The 22,859-nt window shown below is 45.3% G+C and overlaps 1 protein-coding gene across 3 annotated transcripts in view; it reads right to left on the bottom strand.

The window, feature by feature from the left end:
- USP7 (ubiquitin specific peptidase 7) overlaps nucleotides 1-22,859 on the bottom strand; it is a 56,468-nt gene that overhangs the window by 15,510 nt on the left and 18,099 nt on the right. For 2 of the 3 annotated variants that reach the window (XM_089896183.1, XM_022552192.3), the window contains 9 exons: nucleotides 14,995-15,099; nucleotides 9,732-9,930; nucleotides 7,626-7,764; nucleotides 6,882-6,970; nucleotides 4,950-5,058; nucleotides 3,972-4,102; nucleotides 3,464-3,518; nucleotides 2,368-2,448; nucleotides 2,177-2,267 (listed from right to left, as the gene is read on the bottom strand). In XM_089896183.1, coding sequence (XP_089752309.1) covers nucleotides 2,177-2,267; nucleotides 2,368-2,448; nucleotides 3,464-3,518; nucleotides 3,972-4,102; nucleotides 4,950-5,058; nucleotides 6,882-6,970; nucleotides 7,626-7,764; nucleotides 9,732-9,930; nucleotides 14,995-15,099 — 999 coding nt within the window. Of the gene's footprint in view, nucleotides 1-2,176; nucleotides 2,268-2,367; nucleotides 2,449-3,463; nucleotides 3,519-3,971; nucleotides 4,103-4,949; nucleotides 5,059-6,881; nucleotides 6,971-7,625; nucleotides 7,765-9,731; nucleotides 9,931-14,087; nucleotides 14,230-14,994; nucleotides 15,100-22,859 lie in introns of those variants that run through there. The other variant, XM_089896184.1, reaches the window with a different exon arrangement.

Raw genomic sequence — 22,859 nt, 5'->3', positions numbered from 1 at the left:
CAGGGAGGAATGTAAATAACTGTAGCTGTGAGCACAGGTCTGCAACTTCACTGATCCAGCAAAAGGTGTGAACTCTTAAGGCCACTGAGGGTGTTACATGATAACATGGAGTCAATGTTTTAATAAACTTAAGTAATGTTAAAGTACAAATTTTAACCCAAACACTTATTCTAAAGTCGGTGCAGAAAGAGAGAAGGCATGTGGGAGGCTGGGGTGGGGGAAGAGGGGGAGTTTGGAAGGGGACACGGGCTTCTGCTGTGAGAGGGAGTAAGAGCGGAGGCTCCTGTGCACAGCACGGGGACACGGCTGATAACGCTGCCACATATAAGTCAAGTTCATTGACCAGAAGGCAGTCATGCTGTCACAATACCTGAGCATACCAAATAACCATGATGAACACTTCAAACACCTTACGATCCTGTCACTTAAACCACAATAAAGCTGAAAAGGAAGAAGGAAGAATCCATCCAAGGATGATAGCCAATGGACCAGGAGGTAGAGTCTAGAAAGAGGTCTACACAGATGCGAAGGGCTCACTGCTGAGCACCTTTGGTCCACTCTGACCATAAGCAGAAAGAAACTATTCTGGGTGGACTGTAAATAAACAGAAAAGAGAGAAAAGTAACAGATAAGAGAATTATCTTAAGACTTCAGGGCAGGTGTTCTCAAGACACAAAAAGCAAAGATTGATACCCTGGATTTCACTACAGTTATGACATTCTGTTAACCAAATGGGCGCACTGCAAGAGTGAAAAGGCAAGCCCCACGCTGGCGGAGAGCCCGTAAACCCAGGCGAGCAGCAGCCAACACAGCCCGTGAAGAACTCGCGCGTTGTGGCCGTGAGGGAGTAACAGGAAGTGCACTCCCTCCCTTGCACTGGGCTCCATTACAAGGCCAACAACCGTATTCACACGCGGGACAACAGGCAGGACAGGACGTGGCCACTGAGAGCCCTCCAATGCCCCAGCTCACTGCGTGGACCTTCCAGGCTGCAGCGCAGGGCAGAGAAACCCCAACGGGCCCCAGAGTCTCCCTGAGACAGGGTGGGGATTTCAGGGGCCCGAGGCAGTGGCCACATGCAGGACGGAGGGCCCCGGGAAGAGCCACGCAGGAGAGCCCCGGCGACGTGAGAGGCTCCTCCTGGTCTCGAAGGAATCAGCTATCTCCAAATAACGAAATGTGCCCCGGAACAAAGGGTAAGAATATCCAATACCCAACAGGATAAAAATCACAACAGCTGGCATCCAATAAAAGATGACCAGACAGGCAAAGAAGCTGGAACTCACAGCCAGAGATGGAAAGTGAATCGATGGAGACAGATCCAGAAATCACGGAATTATTGGACCAGGACATCAAGTTATTACGAACTACATTCCATATGTTCAGGAAGACACCCAAATTGCCAATAAGCATTCGAAAAGGTAAAATCTCCCCGACTTCCAGGGCAATGCAAATTGAACTCAAGATAGCACCATTCTCCCACCAAAATGCCAGTCTGACGACTGACGGCTCTGAAGTGGATGTGGAACAACTGCTCGCACCCTACTGGTGGAGCAGAAATGGATAAACTGCTGTATCTGCTAAGCTCGACATATACACACAGGCCCTACGAGCCAGCATTCCACTCACCGTAAATGCACCAGGGGCGGACACAAGACCGGCCAACAAGCCTCACACCTACCAGCCTCACACCGAAAACAACCCGAACACCCATCAAGGAAAGAATGGTTTCAAACATTTGTGTTATATTCCTGAAGTGGAATACTATAAAGCCATGAAAATGACCCATTACTGCTGCTCAATATAAGGACGAAGTGCATGGAGGCAACGCTGAGAAAAAGAAAAGAGAGAACAAGACACATACCCTACACGATGCCATCTACGTAAATAAATACCACAAAACACGCAAAAGTAACCGAGGAAAGAATGTCAGCAGGCCAAACGGTGGTTTCCTGTGAGGAGGGGGAGGCAGTGACCAGGAAGGGCCACCATCTTGCTTTGCAAATGTTCTGTTTCTTGACCTGGGTGGGGTCACCAGACTGTGTTCACTCAGTACCTTCATCATTTGGGCAATTTTCTCTACACTATATTTCAATAAAAACCACTGTGTCAATGAAGCATTATACCAAACCAAATAATGAAAAGGTGGTGGTGCCATTATGTACACCTAACTTACTATTTTTCTTTCCTTTTATACTTAGCTGGATATCATAATAATCTTCTCTTCTATCAGATCGGTAGTCTACTTCTTTACACTGGATATATGACTACAAATAAGGAAAATAAGATGGCTTAAGCATTAACCGTCAAAACATTAGCATGTTGAAAATCTTTAAAAATCACTCTTTAAAACTGGTTATCACATACCACCATCTTGCCTCTGAATAATTTAGGTATGGTGCCTTCTACACACGTGCCTTTCATCTTATTTTCCACATTATCAAGCAACTGGAAGAGAAAGTTTTGGCTTTCAGAAAATGTTATGCTTAATTAACATACAGTAATTTGAAACGTGACTAGGAAATTTCAATGGTCAAAGAAATTCTAGACTATAAATATTATGACCTTTAGCATGCAATTATCAAAAACATACAAAAATCTTCTTCCTTGGTTGGATATTTACAAAAATATCTACATGCAACAGTTGAGATTAACCCTCTATACAGCCTTTGGAATGAATTAGTAATCTGTAGTGCCTTTAGAAGCATTTTTTATATTCATTTTACCTCTGTGGAAAAGCATGTAAATTGAGCACTAAACTTAACTCGTATTGGTCCACACCAAGAGATTAATGAGGTTGAGCCTGTCAACAGGATTGACTGGTTTGTCCATGGATATTTAATGAACTGGATTCAATCCAGCTAGTGCTGCAAAAAAGAAAACACACCTTGCCCAGCCAATCACCTTGAATAGCCATTTCATGTTGTGTGTGAGTGTGTGTGTGTGTGTGTGTATGTGTGTATTTCTTTCATCACAACTGGAAGAGTGCGCGTCTGCTAGTGACTAGAGATGGTCTGGGGGAAGATCCCCCACACAGAGGTCTGCCTCAACCAGAAGTTCTGTGCCAAGGCGGGGTCTGGGTCTTGTGCTACAGAGTAAGAACAGAAGTCACTATTCTAAAGTGCAGTGGGATCATCAGGACAGCTACTCAAGCCAATCTGTTGTTTCTTGGATTAATAACTCTGGTAATTATGCCAATTTAACACATTAAAAATACACTACCTATACTATTCAAATTTAATTTTCCCTCACACTTCCCTATCGAATAATTTTTCAGTCTTTCTGGTTTTAAACTAGATACATGCTGTCTTTTCTTTCTAGCCTAGTTCTGGTCCTGAACAAAGATGGGCGTAACTGGAATGATAGTGACTGAAGTAGGTCTGAGGTTTTACTTGGTAACAACTTCTGACAGTGCTTCAAAATATGAAATGTAAGTAGTAAACAATTACGGCTGAAAACTCACCACTCGACAGAGCTCTTGAACATCATGTTGCATGAAGCTATCTAACGTTTCCCACCTTAGAGAGATAAAATGAATTTATATTTAAACTTCCAGATTTCAAACAAGAGTAAATTAGCAAGCAACTCAGACTAAAAAACCAAACCATGTAATTAGTCGTTATTCTTAAATTTTTATGAAGATTATAATTCAAAGACAAACTGAATTTTATCCAGACACCAAAACGTTCACAACTTTATACTGTTCTGAACATCTTACTGCAAGGGGAGGTCGTGTTTGCAAGTAAATGTACAGAAACTTGGAGACCATATGTTATCCTTTCCTTGACAGGTAAACCTAAGTGGTGAACTGCTTCTTAAGCAAAATTCTAAAAGCCTCCATTTCCAAAGAGGTCAAAGGACACTGATAAAATGCCCTGACATACTCAAGTGCCTGAGCTCTGCTCTCAACCCTTCCCCGTCCACTAACTCAGCCCTCGAGCAGCAGAATGGACAGGTCTCCCAACACATACCCGAACGACTTGGTCAGCTTCTTTGTTCCTACGGGCTTATCACTGTGCTGTAATTCATAGAACACTCTTTGCAATGCTAAAGGGACGCTTTTGGATGAATCGTCGCCCTCTGTCGGCATCATGTACACAGCCTAAAAGAATTGATTCAGAAATAAAAATGGAATTTTATGTGAAAGTATCATTTCTAACACCACAATGATGAAGGCAGTTGGGTAGGGCTTTTAACTATCCCCCCCCCAAAGGGTCAAAAGGTCTTTTAAAAATCAAGACAGTGAAAAAAGAATTTTAAAAATTACTTAAGGCTCACCATCCAGTGAGAACCACTTCTATTTCATACTTCTTAGAGCAGAGCAACATTTTTTAACTTAACGTGACTTTGAACGAAAGAGTTGATGAAACTTCAATGCTACTGCAATTAACCACACTCAAGTATCCCCAAGATATCATCCTATCTTGGTAATTAACGCTGCCTGGAAGAATGGTGCGAAAAGGACACGCCAGCAGACCAGCCAATGGTCCCCCCAACACCAGGAGTGTGTGCTGCCTGCGCTGCTCCCCTGCTTGCACGGCATTCCTAAAGGGCAAGTAACTATCCTCCGTTAGATTTTATATTTTTTAGAAGTTTTAGCTATAGTAAGTGAAAAATTAAGATTCCTGACCAGGAGTTTTTCAACTAATCCATTTTAATATAAAACTTTTCAAATGTTGCTGCTAATGACTTTCATATTTTTTAAAAAAGCTTTTATTATTTCTAGCCCAATAAAGTTAGGTTTGTCGGCTGTGGTAAACTTTTCATCACCTAAGTTAGCTTCACAAGCGTCCGAACACTGAGGAATAGAGCTATGTATAAGCATAAAGCAGGGGCCTCCCTGGAGACGCGGCAAGAGACAAGTCTGGTGACGGGGCTTTGCTTGCCCCTTAATACTTGAGAGAAAAGGGTGGGTGGAAGGTTGAGGGAGAGAAACACCATCCATTTACCTTTCGCAGTTGGTTTGTGAAAAATAAAGTCTGCAGCAGGCTGTTCATGTAACAAGTCGCTCCCTGATTCTTTAAACCGACATAGCCCGTGTGCTTCTTTGAATCCCACCTACAAGATCAGTTTGAGGTTGAGGGAAAACTGCACAGGACACCTCCTTGCTTCTGCAACGTGTGTGGGCGAGGGGACTGGGGGCCGGCACCTCACTGCTCTGCACCACCACCTCCTTCCCACCATCCTGACACGGGGTGACGACGTCCGAGCACCCGCCTCCAAGTGAATAACTCGTTGCCAGGCTGGCAGTTATCACACGGCTCCCTCCGGCAGTCACCAGTTTTGTCTGCTCAAGCACGTGGGCCAGTGCGAACTCAGCCCGGCACCGGCGAGGCGGCCTCCGCGCTGTCTGCTGACAGCAGCAGTGCCATCATTTACCCAGAGCAGCACTCTCAGAGAGGAGTTCAAGTCTATTTCTATCAAACTGAGTCCCAGTGTGGCTCCCTCACACACACATCGGGTCACACATGTAGTCAGCACAAGGCGGGACGGAAACAGCCGAAACCCCTCTTTTCTGTAGCGTCCCGTACACAGAGAAGGACAGGCATGCATACCGGCAGGTTCAGACCTCAATTCCAAGAGCCGTTTCCCTTTACTCTGTTATACAGGTGGTTGGTTAGGAGAAAGAACAGTCTGTACCCTCTCGCCCCCAACAGTTAACAGGGAGCAAAACAGCCCTCCCCAGCGCCATCCCTCCCCCTCTGTGCACAGTGCAAATGCGTGACCAGTGCTAGACATTTACTGTGAGTTCAGGCCAGCAGGACTCTGATGCCGGGGGTAAGAGGTTTTTGTAAGACTGAACCAAGATACCTGTTTTGATTGGTAAGTCTGAAAAACCCAATCTACTTTCTTAGTCAAAAGATATAAGCATAAGGGGAATGTTTTCTAAAGGAGGGGGAAAAACCCCACAAAAAGTTTAACTAGAAATACCACCTTTTTACCCTCCACTCCTGGTATCTGAATACAATTCAAGGGTATGTTTCAAAAAGGCTACTCAAGAAAAGCCTGATTCCTCTGATATCAGCCCAATGAATATGAAAACTAATAAATCTTATTTGTTTTAAAATTTCCCAGGGCCACATGCAGGCCACCTTAGCCGGGACCTGGACTGAATGACCGCCCTTCTGGGCTGTCGGCTGCCCATCCCACCCGGGTCAGCCTACGCACTCATGCCAGAGGAAGGCCATGTGGGAAGAGAAAAAAGAAACAGGAAGAGACAGGGGCGCCTACACTTGACTCCTTCCCACCTAGACTGCACTTTATTTCTTCGCTCCTTGGCCTTAAGAGTCCTGCTCGTCTACAACCTGATCCCAAGGCACCATCTCAGCCCTCTTCACACTCTCCTAGTGCCCCGCCCACCTCAAACTTCCCTGCCAGGTGTCCTTACTCACACCCTTCTCCCCACCTCCAATCCCCCCGGTCATTCCTTATCAATCAAGGACATCCTCAAGGACATCCGACACATTCTTCAAGGCCGACACCGTGCTCTTGCCCACAGACCGCCTGGACCCAGGGACGGAACCCTCTCCTCCCAGCGCCATCCACACCACAAAATAACAGCACATCTGCTGCTGCAGTTACTGCCGTCAACTCCTCTGCCCGAGTGGTCTTGGAGGTTCTTTGAGGACAGAAAACCATGGCTGCCTTGTTCAACATAATTATATTCCTAGAGCCCAGCAGAGTGTTTGGCACATAGAAACTGCTCAATAAATCCGCCACACAAAGGCATGAACGTGAAGCTGGCACACGTCCGTTGATCTGGTCTGTGTGCCAAGGGATGAGCACACAGAGGGTGCTTATCTGCTGTATATATGCACCTCTGCTCCTTTCACTAGAACTCACAACATCTCTTAATAGCATCCAATTAAAGGAAAACTTACGCAACTCCATGGGGGGCATCCGCCTGTACAAAGACTTCAAAAGTAACTTTGTCATCATCTATAAATCCTTTCTCAGGATCAGTCACTTCCTATAAAAAAAATAAGAATATCCAACTTGCATAAGAACCCGCAAATGCTCACTTCATTCCAAACAATTACCCTGTACTTAATCGATTAAAATACTACTTTTTCAAAATGCCTAAATTGTGCTTCTAGTTTTGCAGCGCTTTGGCTTGTTTTAAATAATGTTCTCTGAATGAAAACAGCAAAAGCTTGGATGTCTCCTGGAGGAATGGGAGGTGTCAGGGGCTCAGCATCCACTCAGCAGGCAGGGTCTGGGGAGGCTGCGGAGAACCCACCCTAGAGAGCTGAGCAGGGCGTTCCTAAGTCCTACTGGCTTCCACCTCTGCAAAAGCAGCCCAAACGAGCTGACTTGAGAATTCACTGGTTACAGGAAACCACCCTGCACTATGCCTGCCTCAGTATTACTTCTTCTAAAGGAAACCTAGCCTATCAGGAAAGCTATAAACTACCTTACAATGTTTGACCAAAACACTGAGATGAAGTCCTGTTGGCCGCTAAAAACCTGACGTAGGAAACTGGAGAAAACACGTTTTCAGTTACCTATCCAACTTACAAAGCAAACATTTTGATCCTAAAATGAATAGTTGGATGTGAAGAATGGAGAATTAGGGAACAAAGAACAACGCTCAGATTATTCAGTCTGAGTACATTGTTACTTACACTCCAGGCCATGAAATTGGAAAATCCCCAATCGTTCTCTTTATGGAAGAACAAATGACTGATACGCCGGCTGAACGACTTCTCATCATCTCTGTAATTTATGATCTTCAGCACCGCTTGTGCGTGACAGGACCAAGACCTGTTCAGGGAGGACAATCTAAGCCTCAGTCGACAGATTTACCTGACTTTTACACAATTTTTAAAACAGCACACAAAACCTCCCATATTTCTTCCTTCTATTTTTTAGATGGAATAAGGGGACACACATTATCTTTAATGGAGAAAAAAATGTGAAGAGGGTCTGGGGGTGCCCTTGTGTGGTCTGGAGTGATTTAACTCAATGCTTTATGTCTTTTTTTTCTTTAATTTTTAAAATTTTATTTATTTATTTTTGGCTATGTTGGTTCTTCGCTGCTGCGCGCGGGCTTTCTCTAGTTGCGGTGAGCAGGGGCTACTCCTCGTTGCAGTGCGTGGGCTTCTCATTGCGGTGGCTTCTCTTGTTGTGGAGCACGGGCTCTAGGCGTGCTGGTTTCAGTAGTTGCGGCACACGGGCTCTAGAGCTCAGGCTCAGTGGCTGTGGCTCACGGGCTCTAGAGCTCAGGCTCAGTAGTTGTGGCGCCCAGGCTTAGTTGCTCCGCGGTATGTGAGATCTTCCCGGGCCAGGGATCGAATCTGTGTCTGCTGCGTTGGCAGGCAGATTCCTATCCACTGTGCCACCAGGGAAGCCCCTATGTCTTTTTAATTTCTAAAAGGTTTCAAGTTTTTTACTGGTATCTATAAAATACAAGTGTTTGAACTTTAAATACTGTTCTTAGATTTCACAAGAGACAATAGCTTTTTGGTCAGATAATAGTTCTAGTACCTAATACGGCTATTACTTGAATAGAAGAATGATGACAAAGCTATTTTTTAGGTGAACAGACCTAAAGCTGTAGGCTCTACTAATAAGTGTCACTCCTGCCCCCCTCAGGTGCTGTGAGGCTTCCAGACCGGGCTGTATAGGGGGCTCTGAGCAAGGATGCCACCACCCGAGAATAACTGCAGGTGCGGTTGTTTGGGGCAGACCCCCAAAGGGCCCCTGGATCAACGTGTAAAATGTTTCAAAACCAACTTAAAGTGAAGCTTTTATAAAGAAAGGTTTTGACTGAACTCATTAGACTGAGCTTTTTATAAAGGAATGTTTCGACTGCAGACTCATCAGAACAAGGGCAAGGGCAGTGTTGTTCCCGCGGGGATGCCGCTCGCTCGGGATGCCATCGCTGGACACGGGCTGCTGGATGTTTCCCAAACTACCGTTCAGGCTCAAGTTGTCTGTCAGACTAATAAAACCAATCCAGCCTCAACGCTCATCAGATCAGATCATAATGTGAACTGAACACAAGAAGTAAAAATTTGGCCAAGGCCCTGACTGCCCCATAAAACTGGCTTCTTAAACACTCAAGTAAAGAGGAAAATGAAAGCTTTGGCAGAACAGCTGGAACCAGCGCCCTTTGGGGAACATCTTCATCAAGGGCGCCAAGGGCCACAATTGCGGTGGCAGGGAGACGTGGTCAAGGAAGCAGCTTTCCCGTGGGTTCATGGATGTGGAATGAGAAAGGGTGACAGTGATTTGGAATCCATCCCTTCAATCTCTCAACTGTGCTTCTGATAAATGTTGAACAGCAACACTTTGCTTTTTAAATTTAACTTTCTGAATAACCCATAGAAATTGGTTAACATACAGTGAGGATGTCTGCCTGAAGAATTTTCCTTAATTACAATTTCCCCCCCTAGCAGTTACTGGTAGAGTAAGAAATACACCTGGTAATGCAGCAGTCAGCTAGTCCAGATAGGCCCTGATTCCATGTCCCACGGGCAGGTAGATTCTAACACACAAAGTTCAGTTTATTTGCAAGAAAAATATACACCTTTTCTAGTTTGGATATAGTACCTACCAGTGAGTATTAAAGAGGGAATTGTATTTAATATAACATAAAATCAAATGACTATGTAAAGGCAGAAAGGGAATTCAAAGAGAAATCCAAAATTCAAAGAGGCCAATTTGGCTTCCAATAATGTACTAGAACTACTTGCGGATTTGTAATTGCATCATTTAAACTGTCTTACGTGGAATCAGATTCAGCATTGCACTGGAGAAAGAATCCTACGCTTTTTTGGTGTGGTCTGTCTGGATAAAAGCGTGGCATCACCATAATCTTCCATGGCAGATTTCGCACAAAACACGGAGGGCTAAGGACCGACTCACTCAGTCTGCTGAAGCGCTCGACAGTGAACTGAAAGGTTGCCTCGGAGCGCCAACTCGTGTCTGCAAGAAAACGCTTTGTCAATCACCAAGCCCGGCATTGTCAGACAACACTGAAAGCAGCACAAACCTGGGTTAACCATTCTATATTCAACTGCTAAAATCTAACCCTTTGGGGAAAGGATAGCATCATTTCCAATTTAGTAACAATCTAAAACTGTGAGATGACATATAGTTTGTGTAAATGAAATCCCAAACTCAGAGGGCTAGCAACACACACCTGCATTCCCCACCAGACGAGCTCAGTGTGATTAAGAATGTCTATTCTACTCTGTCTTAATTCCCAAGTAATCCGCAGTGAGGAGATACTGGAGAAAAGGAGTAAAACTTCTCATGTCACATCTGTTCAGGGACAGGACTTGAGGAGGAAAAGAAAAGGGCTTGAGACTTGGGCTAAGTGTGGAGAAGAAACATGAATTTGCAGGCAAACAAGAACTTCCGAGGAGTGGGCGACAGCCATTCCTGGGAAGCGCAGCACTGTTTAGAGATAAGAAGATTCCTAAGAAGTTAGCTAAAAATAAATGTTAACTTCATTAGTTCACAATTTTGGTGAAATATCAGACTAGATTCTCTAAGGGGAATTATTTGAAAAAAAGAACGAAGAAACTGGCATTCCTTTTGACGTGAACAAAATGAACTATTAAATTTACTCAGCAAGACCAAAGGCCAATTTAAGAAATCAAGATTTCCTCCAATAAAATGTAAAGCACTGATACAAATTCAACTAAAAGTCACACTTGGAATTCCAGCTTTTTCTGTTGCTGACTATTCCTTTCAAGTGACCCAGGCTGTGGATTAGTTTTGACAAACCCAGCAGTGTCCATGCTTCTCCAGCTCTCCCCGTGAGGGGAGCAGCTGTCCCAAGGCCACCCGCCAACCTGTTACCGGCCAGCACTTTTATAAAATATAATAAAACTGCCGCAGGAAGGCCAAATTGCTATACAAGTTTCTAAGCGCTTCCTCTCTCTGTGCCTATCTCGTGGCAGATTGGGGACAGTTCACAGGCCCAGGGGCCAAGGGCCACACTTGGTCTATAGAATAACAGGAAGGCCTTCTCTGGCTGAGAAGCAGGTGCTACTTTGACATCCCTGACCCCACGCACAAAGTGGCGTTCGCAGGTCTGTGCCCTCAGCCCGTCTCTACACTTCACTCAGGTCACTGCGGTGCAGACTTCTCCGCACACAGAACTGCCTCCGCTGTGACTGAATTTGTTCTTAAGAAAACATGTCCATCAGTCCTCATGAGAGGGTAGTATTCTTTACCAAAGAAATAAAACCCAAAAGGATGTGTAACAGCGCTTTTATCTTCGTTTAAAGGCTCTCCGTCCCCACCTTTTTTTTTTTTTTTACTACCCGTAACCTGGCTCAGCTGTTAGCAGAGAGGCCCTCAAAGGAAGAGCAGCTGGATGGGTGCGTTTTGCATTCGAGGCTCCTCAAGGGGCAGGTATTACCCCTCATCCCTTGCACGGATGAGAGTCCACGGAAAAGACAAGAAACTTGTTCCAGAGAATGAGGTCCAGAATGGCTGAGGAGAAGAGTGGGCCACTCCTCCACAGCCACACAAATCATATTTGAGCAGCATCTAAACCCCACAAGGTAGGCAAGGGCAGGTGTTACTTAATTCCCACTTTACAGATGAAGAAACTGAGGCCTGCTGAGGTTAAGTGGCTTATCTCATCCAAGGTGTTAAGAAGTGAGCACAGGGGGTCTCAGTACCCAAGATCTGGACACTGAGCACAGTGACCCTGCCTCTGGTTTGTAAAACTGCCATCCTAGAGTTTAGGTGACCAAACGCAGAGCCCAATAAACCCGGCCTGCTGTACAGTGATGGCAGGACACACTCCTGGGACCTAAGGACATCATGTCGCAAGGCCCCCCCTCTCTCCTAACTCACCTACTTGACTGTCAGTTACCATTCAGGTCTTTGTAGGATTACAGTTTTATACAGACAAAAAAATGATACACATTATAAATGCCTTTTTGCTCTTCCTCCCGACACCTTAGTCAAATTCCTCAATTAATCTTAAATATTAAATAGGACCACACGATGGTGAGCTCAGCACAGCATGCATCCAGGAGTGGGCTAGCCCTTCAAGGCCAAGGCTCTGGGTCTTGAGCCTGGCGCCACCCTGGCCCCCATGTGCAGTTCACACTTGCTGAATCACACACTAGATGTGAGATTCTGCCTCATGTTCAAGGCACAGGATTATCTTCCAAAGTATGCTAATGAGGAAGTTTAACATGAGATTTCATGTGAATAAAAATGTCACCACCCCATAGCTCCAAGCTCTTCATACTGTGTGGCGTTGGTGGTACAGAGGTGAGCATAGCTGCCTTGCAAACTCTTCATAACTAAATGAATAACTGAAAACCTGTATTAAATACCAGGTCAAGACAGGAGGGTCTACAAAAGAGAAGAAGACGTGAAACCCATCTCTGGCAGATAGGGCCAGCCTTGTTACTCTCCCCTAAGGGAGCTACATGAAAAAATGGGAGGAAGGTACTTGGGATTCCATGTACTATTTGTGCAACTTCCTCTGTATCTATAATTGCTTCAAAACTTTTTTTTTTTTTTTTTTTTTGGTAAAAGTAGTATACTTGGGATTATGAAGGATACCTTGTATCCTGCAGGATTAGTGTTTCATCCAAACAGAGACTCTAACCTGCCTGAACACCACAGAGCACTGACTCACCTGCTCCAGCATCTTATTGCAAATGACAGGATGGCAAGCTCGTGCTACCTGCTGCCCTCAACACATCTTGTCAGAAATCTCGATAACCCACCACTTTAGGTCTTTTAAAAAAAATGGCGGGCCTGAGGTTTCCCCAAATGGTGCTCTTGCAGTAACTGTATCAAACATCGATTATTCATTCTAATACAAGTCTTTGCAAATCCTAGTTAATTCCCAGAAATAAGTTTTTTTTCACGGGTACCAACAATCTAGATCTACAACAATCACTCTCTACCTTTACTAAACATTTTTCCAACCTGTGTTGTTAGCCACTCAACTACTATGTAAGAAACTCCCCCTATAAGAAGGCCTCTCTGTACAAATCAGATTCTAACTCAGTGTTTCCCATACTGTGTGCCCTCCAAAGATGTTAAAAGGAGATTCAGCAAAAACAGATTCTAATGTTCAGAGGCTTGGGGAATCATTAACAAAAAAAGTCTTTTGGAGAAAAGATGTTAGGAGGCTGACAGCTTAGACGTACTTTAAGAAACATGCTTAAGCCAGCACTCCTCAAACTTCCTAGATTTCTGATCACTTTTCACAACGCACATATCCTGCCATTAAGTGTTTCAAAACACCTATCACTACTGGGAAAATGCTGCTGTAAACAAAGGCTTCTACTCCTAGAAACAGAACCATCTCCCTCCCGCCCCCCTTGCCATAGATACGATCTTTCTCTCTCCTGACCCTGGGCCTTTCGAAAGGCCAGGAACAAAGCGTTACTGAAGATCACTTCTACTTTCTCCTGTAACATGCTTTTCCTGTCTGGTAATTCGCAGTAGGAGCATTTCTACTTTTAGGTTCTATAGCACCCATTATTTACTACCAATAATTTAGTAAACTTTGCCTCAAAAGGGATTTTATGTACCTTATGATCTCCTTATTGATTCTCAAATGAGGCAATCTGGGGCCCCCAGGAGACTTCTAGCCATATTTAGAGACATTTTCGGTTGTCACGACTGCACGGGGGTGGGGGTGGGGTGGGGGGTGACAGGTGACACTGCCATCCTACAAGGCACAGGACAGTCCCTTCCAACAAAGAAGGATCCACCAAAAAAGGCATCAGAGGCCAACAGAACCCTGCCCTTTTATCCACATCTGTCTCCTCCCAAGCCCTCCCCGTAAAAACACCTGGGGAAAAACGAGAATGAAATTGCTCTGTGGAAACCAGACCAGGAGGGCTCTGATTGGATTGGACCGCTCACTGCTCCAGGAGAGACTACAATCGATTCCTTACTCACGCCTGGTACATCAGACCTGGTCATGCCTTCCCAACTGCACTCTCTGAACCTCTTTTGGCATCTCCGGGGTCTGAAATAAAACCAAGAGCCCAGCAACCAAGAGACCACACCCACACCGTTGCCCTCATCTGTGGTGGAAAGTGCACTCCACAGGTAACAAAGCAGCGGGTCAGACCACGCCTCTTTACCTTCCTCAGATATTGCCTCAGCCAGCTGCCAGGGGTAAACCGCACTGTGAGAGAACTCTCAACTACGGCTGCAGTTTCTCATGGAGGCTGAACTTTTGGCAGGAGGTCTGAACAGCAGTCCTTCTGGTGGTGCAGCCCGTGACTGATGGTTTCTTTCAACTGCCCCGTTACACCCCTGGGAAGGACACAACCCTCATGAGGATTGATGGACATGCTTTTGACAGAACATGGTTTCATATTACACTGCAAGATTCCAGGGGCTGCCTAAAGTGATTACTGCCTGCTACCTTCTCATGATTTCGACCTGGCAAATGCACAGGTCACACAGTCTGATAAATTACAGCAAAGAAATAGCCTCGAAAGAAAGGCTTTCCTAGGCACAAAATGTCCATGCATGTACAAATGCATACACTTTCCACAGAGAAGATAAAGACCAAAAGTCAGTCTGGGGGACGAAGCCCAAAGCTCGATTCTGGTTTTGCACCTAACCGGAGCGGGGAGAGATTATTAGCTACAACTGATATACTTGCTACAATAAGAATGCAATGGAAAGCCACGTTCCAGTGTCTAGAAGTATCGTGCTGCAGACGAGAAGGAAAGGACAGTAAGATATACTTGTGTTCTGAATACTAGGAGTGGCTGGAAAATTAACTGCAGGCCTGAGCAAATACCCATCTATTACAAACTCCTGTATTTCAACCTTCTCTCCTAGGCTGGGGAAAATCAACTTACCTTGAAATCTGTAGGCAACCTTGAAATTTGAAACCAAAACAGGCTCCTAAATTTTCCTCAGATACAACCTCCTGAAAACTAGCTACTCTTAAGAAACTCAGAAGTACTCAAGGAAGAAATGTCTGTTTCCGACAGTTTTTTGCCCAATGCGCGTAAACAAAGCCCAGGTACTTACCGTCCTCCATGTCTTCCTCTGTGTTGTTGTGCCCATCACTCATGGCTACATTCCCGTTGATAACAGGGTTTTGAGTAATTCTTGGTGGGTCATCTGCATCTCCAGCTTTAAAGAAAACAAAGAAATTCCATGATTTTTACCTTCATGGCTTGAATTAGATTAATATATATATATATACTGGTACTTTGACAATTTCCAGTCACTATTAAGTTCCAATTGTGCCCAAATAATTGCACTTTAACCCAAAAAGTATTTACTAGTATGTTTACTAAATATAAACTTTTGTTTCTTTCAAAATGCTAAATTGGACTTGAAAACACATTACACCTCACAATAATCAGCTCCATTTGCAATGACCTTTATTTTGACATAGGTCCACGGTTTAAAAGAAGAATTTTAGAAAGGCTTTGGCGGGATTTAGGATTTAAATAGCCTCTACTGCCCATACTTCACATTTAAATCCTGTCCTTCCAGCATGTCAGAACAGCTCACTGCAACTAATGCTGTTCTGTTTGCCTGTACAGTCGGCTTTTCCTTGGCAAATCAGACACTCCAATAGAAATTAAGTGTCTCAACTACAAACAGGAGATGTGGTTTTTTAAATAGCTGCATAGTTGTGTCCTTGGACTCCAATACTCAGAGCCTTTACACCATTAGGATCAGCAGTCATTCTGATTCAGCACCATGGAGAGCACCCTCCCCTTTCCCCTCTAGACAAACTCCAAACTCCAATTGTCAGGTTACTTTTCTCAAATAATTCCTGAATATAAACCATCCGATTTTCCTTCTTAAGCATCTCAAAACACACGTTAGAAATCCTTGGAAGCTAAGAAACAGGTATTACTACTCAAATTTAGACCACTGCCACTCCTGATACTTTTGTTTTATTAAATATCAATATATACAGTTAATTAGCAATTGTGTTAAAAGCTGTCTATGAAAACATAAAATTTTGAACGGATCCCTCAACCATGACATCCTGACAGAAAAACTGGGGGAGGGAAGTAGGGAAAGGAGAAATTCCTTTTAACTAGCTTGAACTCTAAACTCTAAAAACTTATATGCTTAAAAAGCAAAATGAAACATTGGGTGCTTTGACAGAATTTCCACATTTACCCTCCTAAATTAACCATTTCAGGGAATTCCCTGGCGATCCAGTGGTTAGGACTCTGCACTTTCACTGCCGAGGGCCCAAGTTCAATCCCCGGTCAGGGAACTAAGATATCCTGCAGGCCTCAAACCATCACACAAAATATTTTATGAGGAAAAACCCTATGAAGGCCTTTGAAATAAACAGCACATTCCACCAATGGAATATTATGCAGCAGGTTTTTTTTAAGGTTCTCAGTGTACCTATATGAAATGTTCTGAGTTATATTAAAGTTTTTAAAAATTAAGGTACCGAGCAATATATATCATCATATGCAGCCCTTGCTATAAAAGAGACTATGATGGAATAAGAGTGTGTACATTCTTATTTCCCTTTATACCAATAAGCAAACACTGGGAGAACACAAACTAGTAAGAGGTTCTGTAGAAGCAGCAGTAGAGTGATTCTTCACTGCAGACACACACACACATCACATGAATGCACTATAAATCTTAAAGTAATTTGCTTGACGTAGGCCTGGTACTTTTAATTTAGTTCCTCAGTTCAAATCCAGCCTACGGCAAGAGCTTTAAAACATGGTCTATAATGCACGAATGCAAAAATGACAAAGGTTTCTCTGCAGGTGGCTCCTAAAAGGCAAGGCAAGTAGGGTTCTGCAGCTGAACCAGGTGCTCCTGAGCAATGTCCCATCTTTTACACACGATGGGTACACATTCCTGCTGGGCTGACCAATTTTCCACCCTTCACAGGCCTGGAGACGGTGGTCCAGGCTGGTGGCTGTGAAACTGCAAAAAGCTCCTGGTTGGCCCAGCATGTACATAAGGAACCTGTCCAGCAACAGGCCCTCCCAACCAACTGCCATGGGACCCTTGGAGAAAAGGTTGGCAACTCAAGTCTAGCTCCTAAGGGACTGAATATCCAGTTAAAAAAAGCTTCTCATAAAAATGAGTTAGTTCAACAAGAGGATTAAAAATTTAATTAAGACACGGTAAGTCCCTGGACCAGAATTAAATGATGAAAACGCCTGATACCACAATCTGTATTAAGCTTCCAGAAATATCCTAAATGATAAGGCTGCCTTTATCATCAAGGAAGAAGTGCAAGATTGGCACGTACATATATTTATCACTCTATATAAAGTGATCCTGTTCCCGAATTTTATATCCTGCCTAGTTGGAATTTTCCCAACGTATTAACTCTCATTTGGCCAAATATGAACTACAACACTAATTTTTTTGACACGCAACAGTTGCAAATACCAATGACAATATGGTATGCCTCAAACACATAGACAAAAAGGTCTCTGATATACTTAAATGTCAAGGAGGGGAGGAGAGCAATTATCATTCCGAAAGATATACATGACAACCAGAAATACAAAAGGAGTTCATTTCCGTTACTCACGATTGGTAAGCCTTTTGACAACAACCTTGTGATAAGTACCAGAGGCCTATTTTAATATATATGTGGCACAAAATACCTTTTTTAAATAGTGACTTCAGAAACACAAAAGGCTCCCTTGTTTAGTTACAAAGCCTATATTTCCTCCTCCTCTTTTACTGAGGATGCCTGTGCTTACATTCAGCTTTTCTCCCCACAGACTTCTGTTTGTGATGTCACAACCCAGAGCTACTGACCCCAAAGAACACTGGCCAATTGCTATGGAAATGATGTGGTGCTGATTTAGCACCTGAATCTCACTCCTGGATGAGAAAAATAGAAAATTCCAAATTGTTGGCCTTGACATTTTCTATCACTTCACAAAGATTTCTCAAACCTCTCCCCAAAAGGCTGGGTAGAGGGAACCAAACAACCCCATTAAACCCACCTCACGGTCTTCCAACTAAGAGTCTATATGCTGCCACCAGGAGGTACCTGGGCCACGAAGATCCAGCCATGCCCCAGAGTCACTCTCGACTCAGCCCCCCAGATTTCTCCTCAAAAGTCCCAACTAGTGGGCTTCCCTGGTGGCGCAGTGGTTGAGAGTCCGCCTGCCGATGAGGAGGACAGAGGTTCATGCCCCGGTCCGGGAGGATCCCACATGCCGCGGAGCGGCTGGGCCCATGAGCCATGGCCGCTGAGCCTGCGCGTCCGGAGCCTGTGCTCCACAACGGGAGAGGCCACAACAGTGAGAGGTCCGCGTACCGCAAAAAAAAAAAAAAAAAAAAAGTCCCAACTAGTGATACAACCCAGTGAGCAAAACCACGGCTCAGTTAAAAGGGCAGAACACATGGATTACCACAGAGGCCATGGGCCAACACTCGGTCCCTGAACTGGTCAAGCAGAGCCTAACCAGCACATTTTAAGCCCCAGTCTACCAGTTCACCCTGACTTCCAAGTCAAAACCCCCAGACTTCTGCTTGGTCCTCCTCCTCTCCTCTCTCCTGGCATTGAATCCATTTTAAAGAATATTACATAAAATAAGGGTTATCAAGGTAAATTAGAACACTGATATCTTTCTGCAAGTCCAAGTATACTGCAGAAGGAGTGTTCAGAAATGGCATATTGGTTCTGAAAATCCATCAGCGGCGTAAGGCCCCCACTCTGACCTCCTGAATCACCTTCTGGTCCAAGCCCATGGTTCCCTGCCATGTCTGCATGGCTCTGCAGCAGAATCTTCGGGGGGGGGGGGAGGGTTCTCTTGGCCACATCAGAGTGACTGCACAGAATCTCCAGGAGCTCTCCCCCAGAATTCTTTTAAAAAAAGCTCCCCACAAAATTAGGGCCAGAAGCATATTCAAACAACCTCATCAATTTACACGACCACCTTCAAAACAGAGAGTTATCAGTGTGGGGGAAAGAAGTCTGGAGTTACTAGTTCCCTCAGGTGTTGATGTAAGTTGCTAGTGCGGGAAACCAGGTGAGGGGTCCATGGGAACACACTCTACTAACTTTACTGTACATCTAAAATTAACCCAAAATTTCAAGTTTATTTTTAAAAAGAGAACATAAGAAACCCTCAAGCCTAAGAGGCAAGGAATATAGCTGCTATTAAACTTATACAGGAAAATTTTCGGCATGAAGCATCCATACAAGCATGTCTGAAATTCTCACATAATTAAAGGTAGAGAGAAAGGCAGCTTAGAGCTGAGATACGAAACAAAGTCTCCCACACAGACACTGGGCGGGTGCACAGAGCACAGCTCTTCAGGAGGGGCCGGCCTGGGAGAGAGGGCTGGCGTCTATGCTGGGGCAGGAGCAGCAGAGGAAACATTGGGCACGTGAGAAGGATCTAACGTCTGCTCCCAGGATTTCACAAATAAGTAACTCCCAAGTACTGGTCCCTATTGTGTGCTGGGCGCTGTATAAACATTCTCAGGCAGTGATCATAGCCTGGGATCAGGCAGAGTGGGGTGTTTACAGATGGACCCAGGGTCCCGGCTGGACTGAGAGGGATGTTGCCCTGGGCCTGTAATCTGTGGAGCAGCTACTCTCTTTGCTTTTCCTCCATGAGACAGGAGTGGCCCTTTCTTAAGGAGGACTGCTCACCCTGAAATAAAGTATGTTAGATGGAGCTCCTGAATGAAGCCAGAGGCACCAGGCAGGAAGAAATAAAGAAGGAAGTCCTGAGCAAAGAGGCACAATGCTGTGAAAAGTTCTTTAGCCACAAATACTTTAAAAATGCCTACTCTCACCATTTTGCAAAATTATAGTGCAATATCACAACTGGGAGAGCGACAATATACTGATCCTCCTCCTACTCACTTGCATGCATTTCATGATGTGAGGTCTGTGTGTTCCCCACTCAAGACACTGAGCAGCCCAGCACAAGGACCCTCAGGGGGTGCTTTTACAGCCACACCCACCTCCCTTCTGTGCCCGCCCCAAACCCCTGGCAATGGCCAATCTTCTCCATATCCACAATCTGCCATTTGAAGAATGGACACAGCATGTGTAAGTAAGCTTACGGAGCACCTTCTGACACAGCACAATTCCCTTGAGACTCAGGTCAACAATGCATTCCTTTCTCCTGCTGACAGGGTTCTGTGGCAAGGACATGCCACGATCTGCTCACTCAGATAGCGGCAACATCCGGGTTGCTTCCAGTTTGGAGGCATTATGTACGAATAAAGCGGCTGTAAACATTTTTGTACAGGTCCTGAGCAGAGAGACAGGTATTTTTACTTCAGGATTTTACAGAATGAATGAAATGCTCACAGAAGCAAGGCAAGGGGTGCAGTGATAAATAAAGGGAAATAGTGACCTCTCTGCCTCTGAGTCTAAGTAGAAGGCATTCCCAATGTTCATGTACATACACGTGCACAAGGTACAAGCACTTTTACTATTCACAATACGAGGATCCCAATTCAGGATCCATACAGATATGCGTACATGGATTTGATTTCGAATAGCACCATACCATTATGTCATGATCTACTCACCCATTCCCCTACAGATGACTCTTCCCAGCCACCACCACCTCCTTTTTGGCCATCTGAGTGACACTACAAGCAAACAACTGTACAATGATTTTGTCCTGCGGCACGCCGTAATAACTGTGTGGTCATCTGTCAGGGTCATCTCTCTCACACACTGAGCTCCCACAAGCAGTGCTCTTTCCCAGTGGCAAAGATCAACAACGCATCCAAAGCCACTACCAAGTGGCCCTGCACAGCCTCCTGCACCAAGTTCTCATGCTGCTCAGGAGAACTCTTCTAGCGCCATCACTTATTTTCAAGAATTCAGATATAATCGATTTCCCAATGTTCTGATCCTCAAAAAACCTGGCTCTAAGCTCAAAGGAGCAAAGAGACATCTGATAACTTGAAGGTGAGAGACAGAAGATGTACCACTCGTATTAAGCCCAGCTGAGAAGTTGAGCTGATTGGGGGGGGGGGTGTCTGGTAAGGCTTCCACAAAAGCAAGGACCCACAGGTGTCAGCTATCACACTCCCCAAGAAACCAGAACCTCCCGGGCGTTGGGAAACAACTCTGGATGCCCCCAGAAAACCTACAATTCTGTGGGAGAATTCGATGGCTCTGTGTCAACTCCAGTCCCCTTTGGGGGAATCCTCAGGCAAAGCCAGGCCTTGCACAGACTGGGGAACAGATCCAAATCCAGTCCTTGGGCAGAACCTGGAGGGAACCAAGGATACATATACCTTGTATGGAGCAAAATCGCAGGTCTGAGCCGTCTCTGCTCTTGCCCAGGTTTACCAGTCCTGGCAGCCGCTGGGTGGAAAGGAGTAGGTGCTGACCAGGCAGCAGGGCCCATTCACCAACAAGCTCACCCCCACCCCCCAGTCAGACAAGGACCACAGTGCCTGTGGGCCATGAGGAAGTGCCCAAGTGCTTTCCGGCCCTCAATCCCTCTGTGAAACCTCTTAGAAGTGGAAAACTGCATCTATGCTTCAAATACATCATTTCTAACCCACTACTGCATTACAAGGATTTCATCCCCCACCCCCACCCCGGGCACACCGTATTTGCCTGCAATTACAGTAAGGAGGGCGACGTTCTAATGACTGTTTCCTAACACTGGTCTTCTCCACACACAACTAACTTGGGAGGTAGAGGCTGAGGCTGGGTGCCCTCTTCTCACAGGAGTCAGTCCCCCTACTTGCCAAGTGTCTTGATGTGTCAAGAGCAGGCTGCGCCCTGGGCTTCAGGAGGGAACAGATAAGCAGCCCTCACACAAGAGGGCTAATGCGACAGAGAGGAAAACAGCCACAGGCCTTGGACATCCGGGCCAGGACCAGAGAGTGAAGGGAGCCGGCTGGGCAGAGATCCTGAAGAAGCACATTCCAGACGGTTCCAGAGTGACCAGGAGCAAGGCAATGGGCAAGGGAGGAGGTGGGAGATGAGGCTCAGGTAGAGGGTGGGCAGGGCCTTGAAAATCTCTGAATGTTCACATCAAGCCTATGTCCCACCAAATGAAGAGGAAACCACCGGTGGCCCTGAAAGCACTGTGACACTCAATAACAGGTGGGTCGGGGCTTCCCTGGTGGCACAGTGGTTGAGAGTCCGCCTGCCGATGCAGGGGACGCGGGTTCGTGCCCTGGTCCAGGAAGATCCCACATGCCGTGGAGCGGCTGGGCCCGTGAGCCACGGCCGCTGAGCCTGCGCGTCCGGCTCCACAACGGGAGAGGCCACAACAGTGAGAGGCCTGTGTACCACAAAAACAAAACAAAACCAAAAAAAAAAACCCAAAAAACAGGTGGGTCAGAACTGAGATGGTGCCGGTGCTTGGACCCTGGCTGCCAGCCCCAGGCAGCCATCTGATCAAGCCTGTCCTCATCATCACAGGCAGCAGAGCCCCATCAGAAGCGCCTCTGCTGCCCTGTGGAGGATGTGCGTGAGGTGTGGTTTTGGGCTATCTTGCCCCTGCCAAGTTGGCAGGGCTGCCTCCAGTGACTCTCTGAATTCCTTCGGTCATATTAACAATGAAACCGTCCGTGGCTTAATCAATACCACAACGGTGTTCTGGTTTTATTTTGATTTTTATATGAATTGGCTCCATGCCTGCCCCATGAAGGGAGCTGAAAGCCCACTTGCGGGTGGTGGTCCTGCCCTGGGGAGAGTCTGAGGATTCAAAGTAGACTCTGTATTGAAACCCGACAGTTAGCTCTATACTCTTAAATAATCCTGATTTAAATTAGTTATATGAAAATAAAGCCCCAAAGAAGGCCACGTATAAATCTGTGTTCCTTAAATAAAACTATTTGTTTGGGGTCTTCAGTTTGGCTTCATTATGTAAAAATCATCTGTTTTTAGAGGATCATGCTAACTGCCATCATGTCTGTCCCACAAACCA

The sequence above is a fragment of the Delphinapterus leucas genome, chromosome 15, assembly GCF_059928025.1.
Source record: "Delphinapterus leucas isolate spDelLeu-1000000601 "Yukka" chromosome 15, BTC_Dleu_Yukka2, whole genome shotgun sequence".
NCBI classification, from domain to species: Eukaryota; Metazoa; Chordata; class Mammalia; order Artiodactyla; family Monodontidae; genus Delphinapterus; species Delphinapterus leucas.
This window is presented reverse-complemented; position numbering and strand designations above follow the sequence as displayed.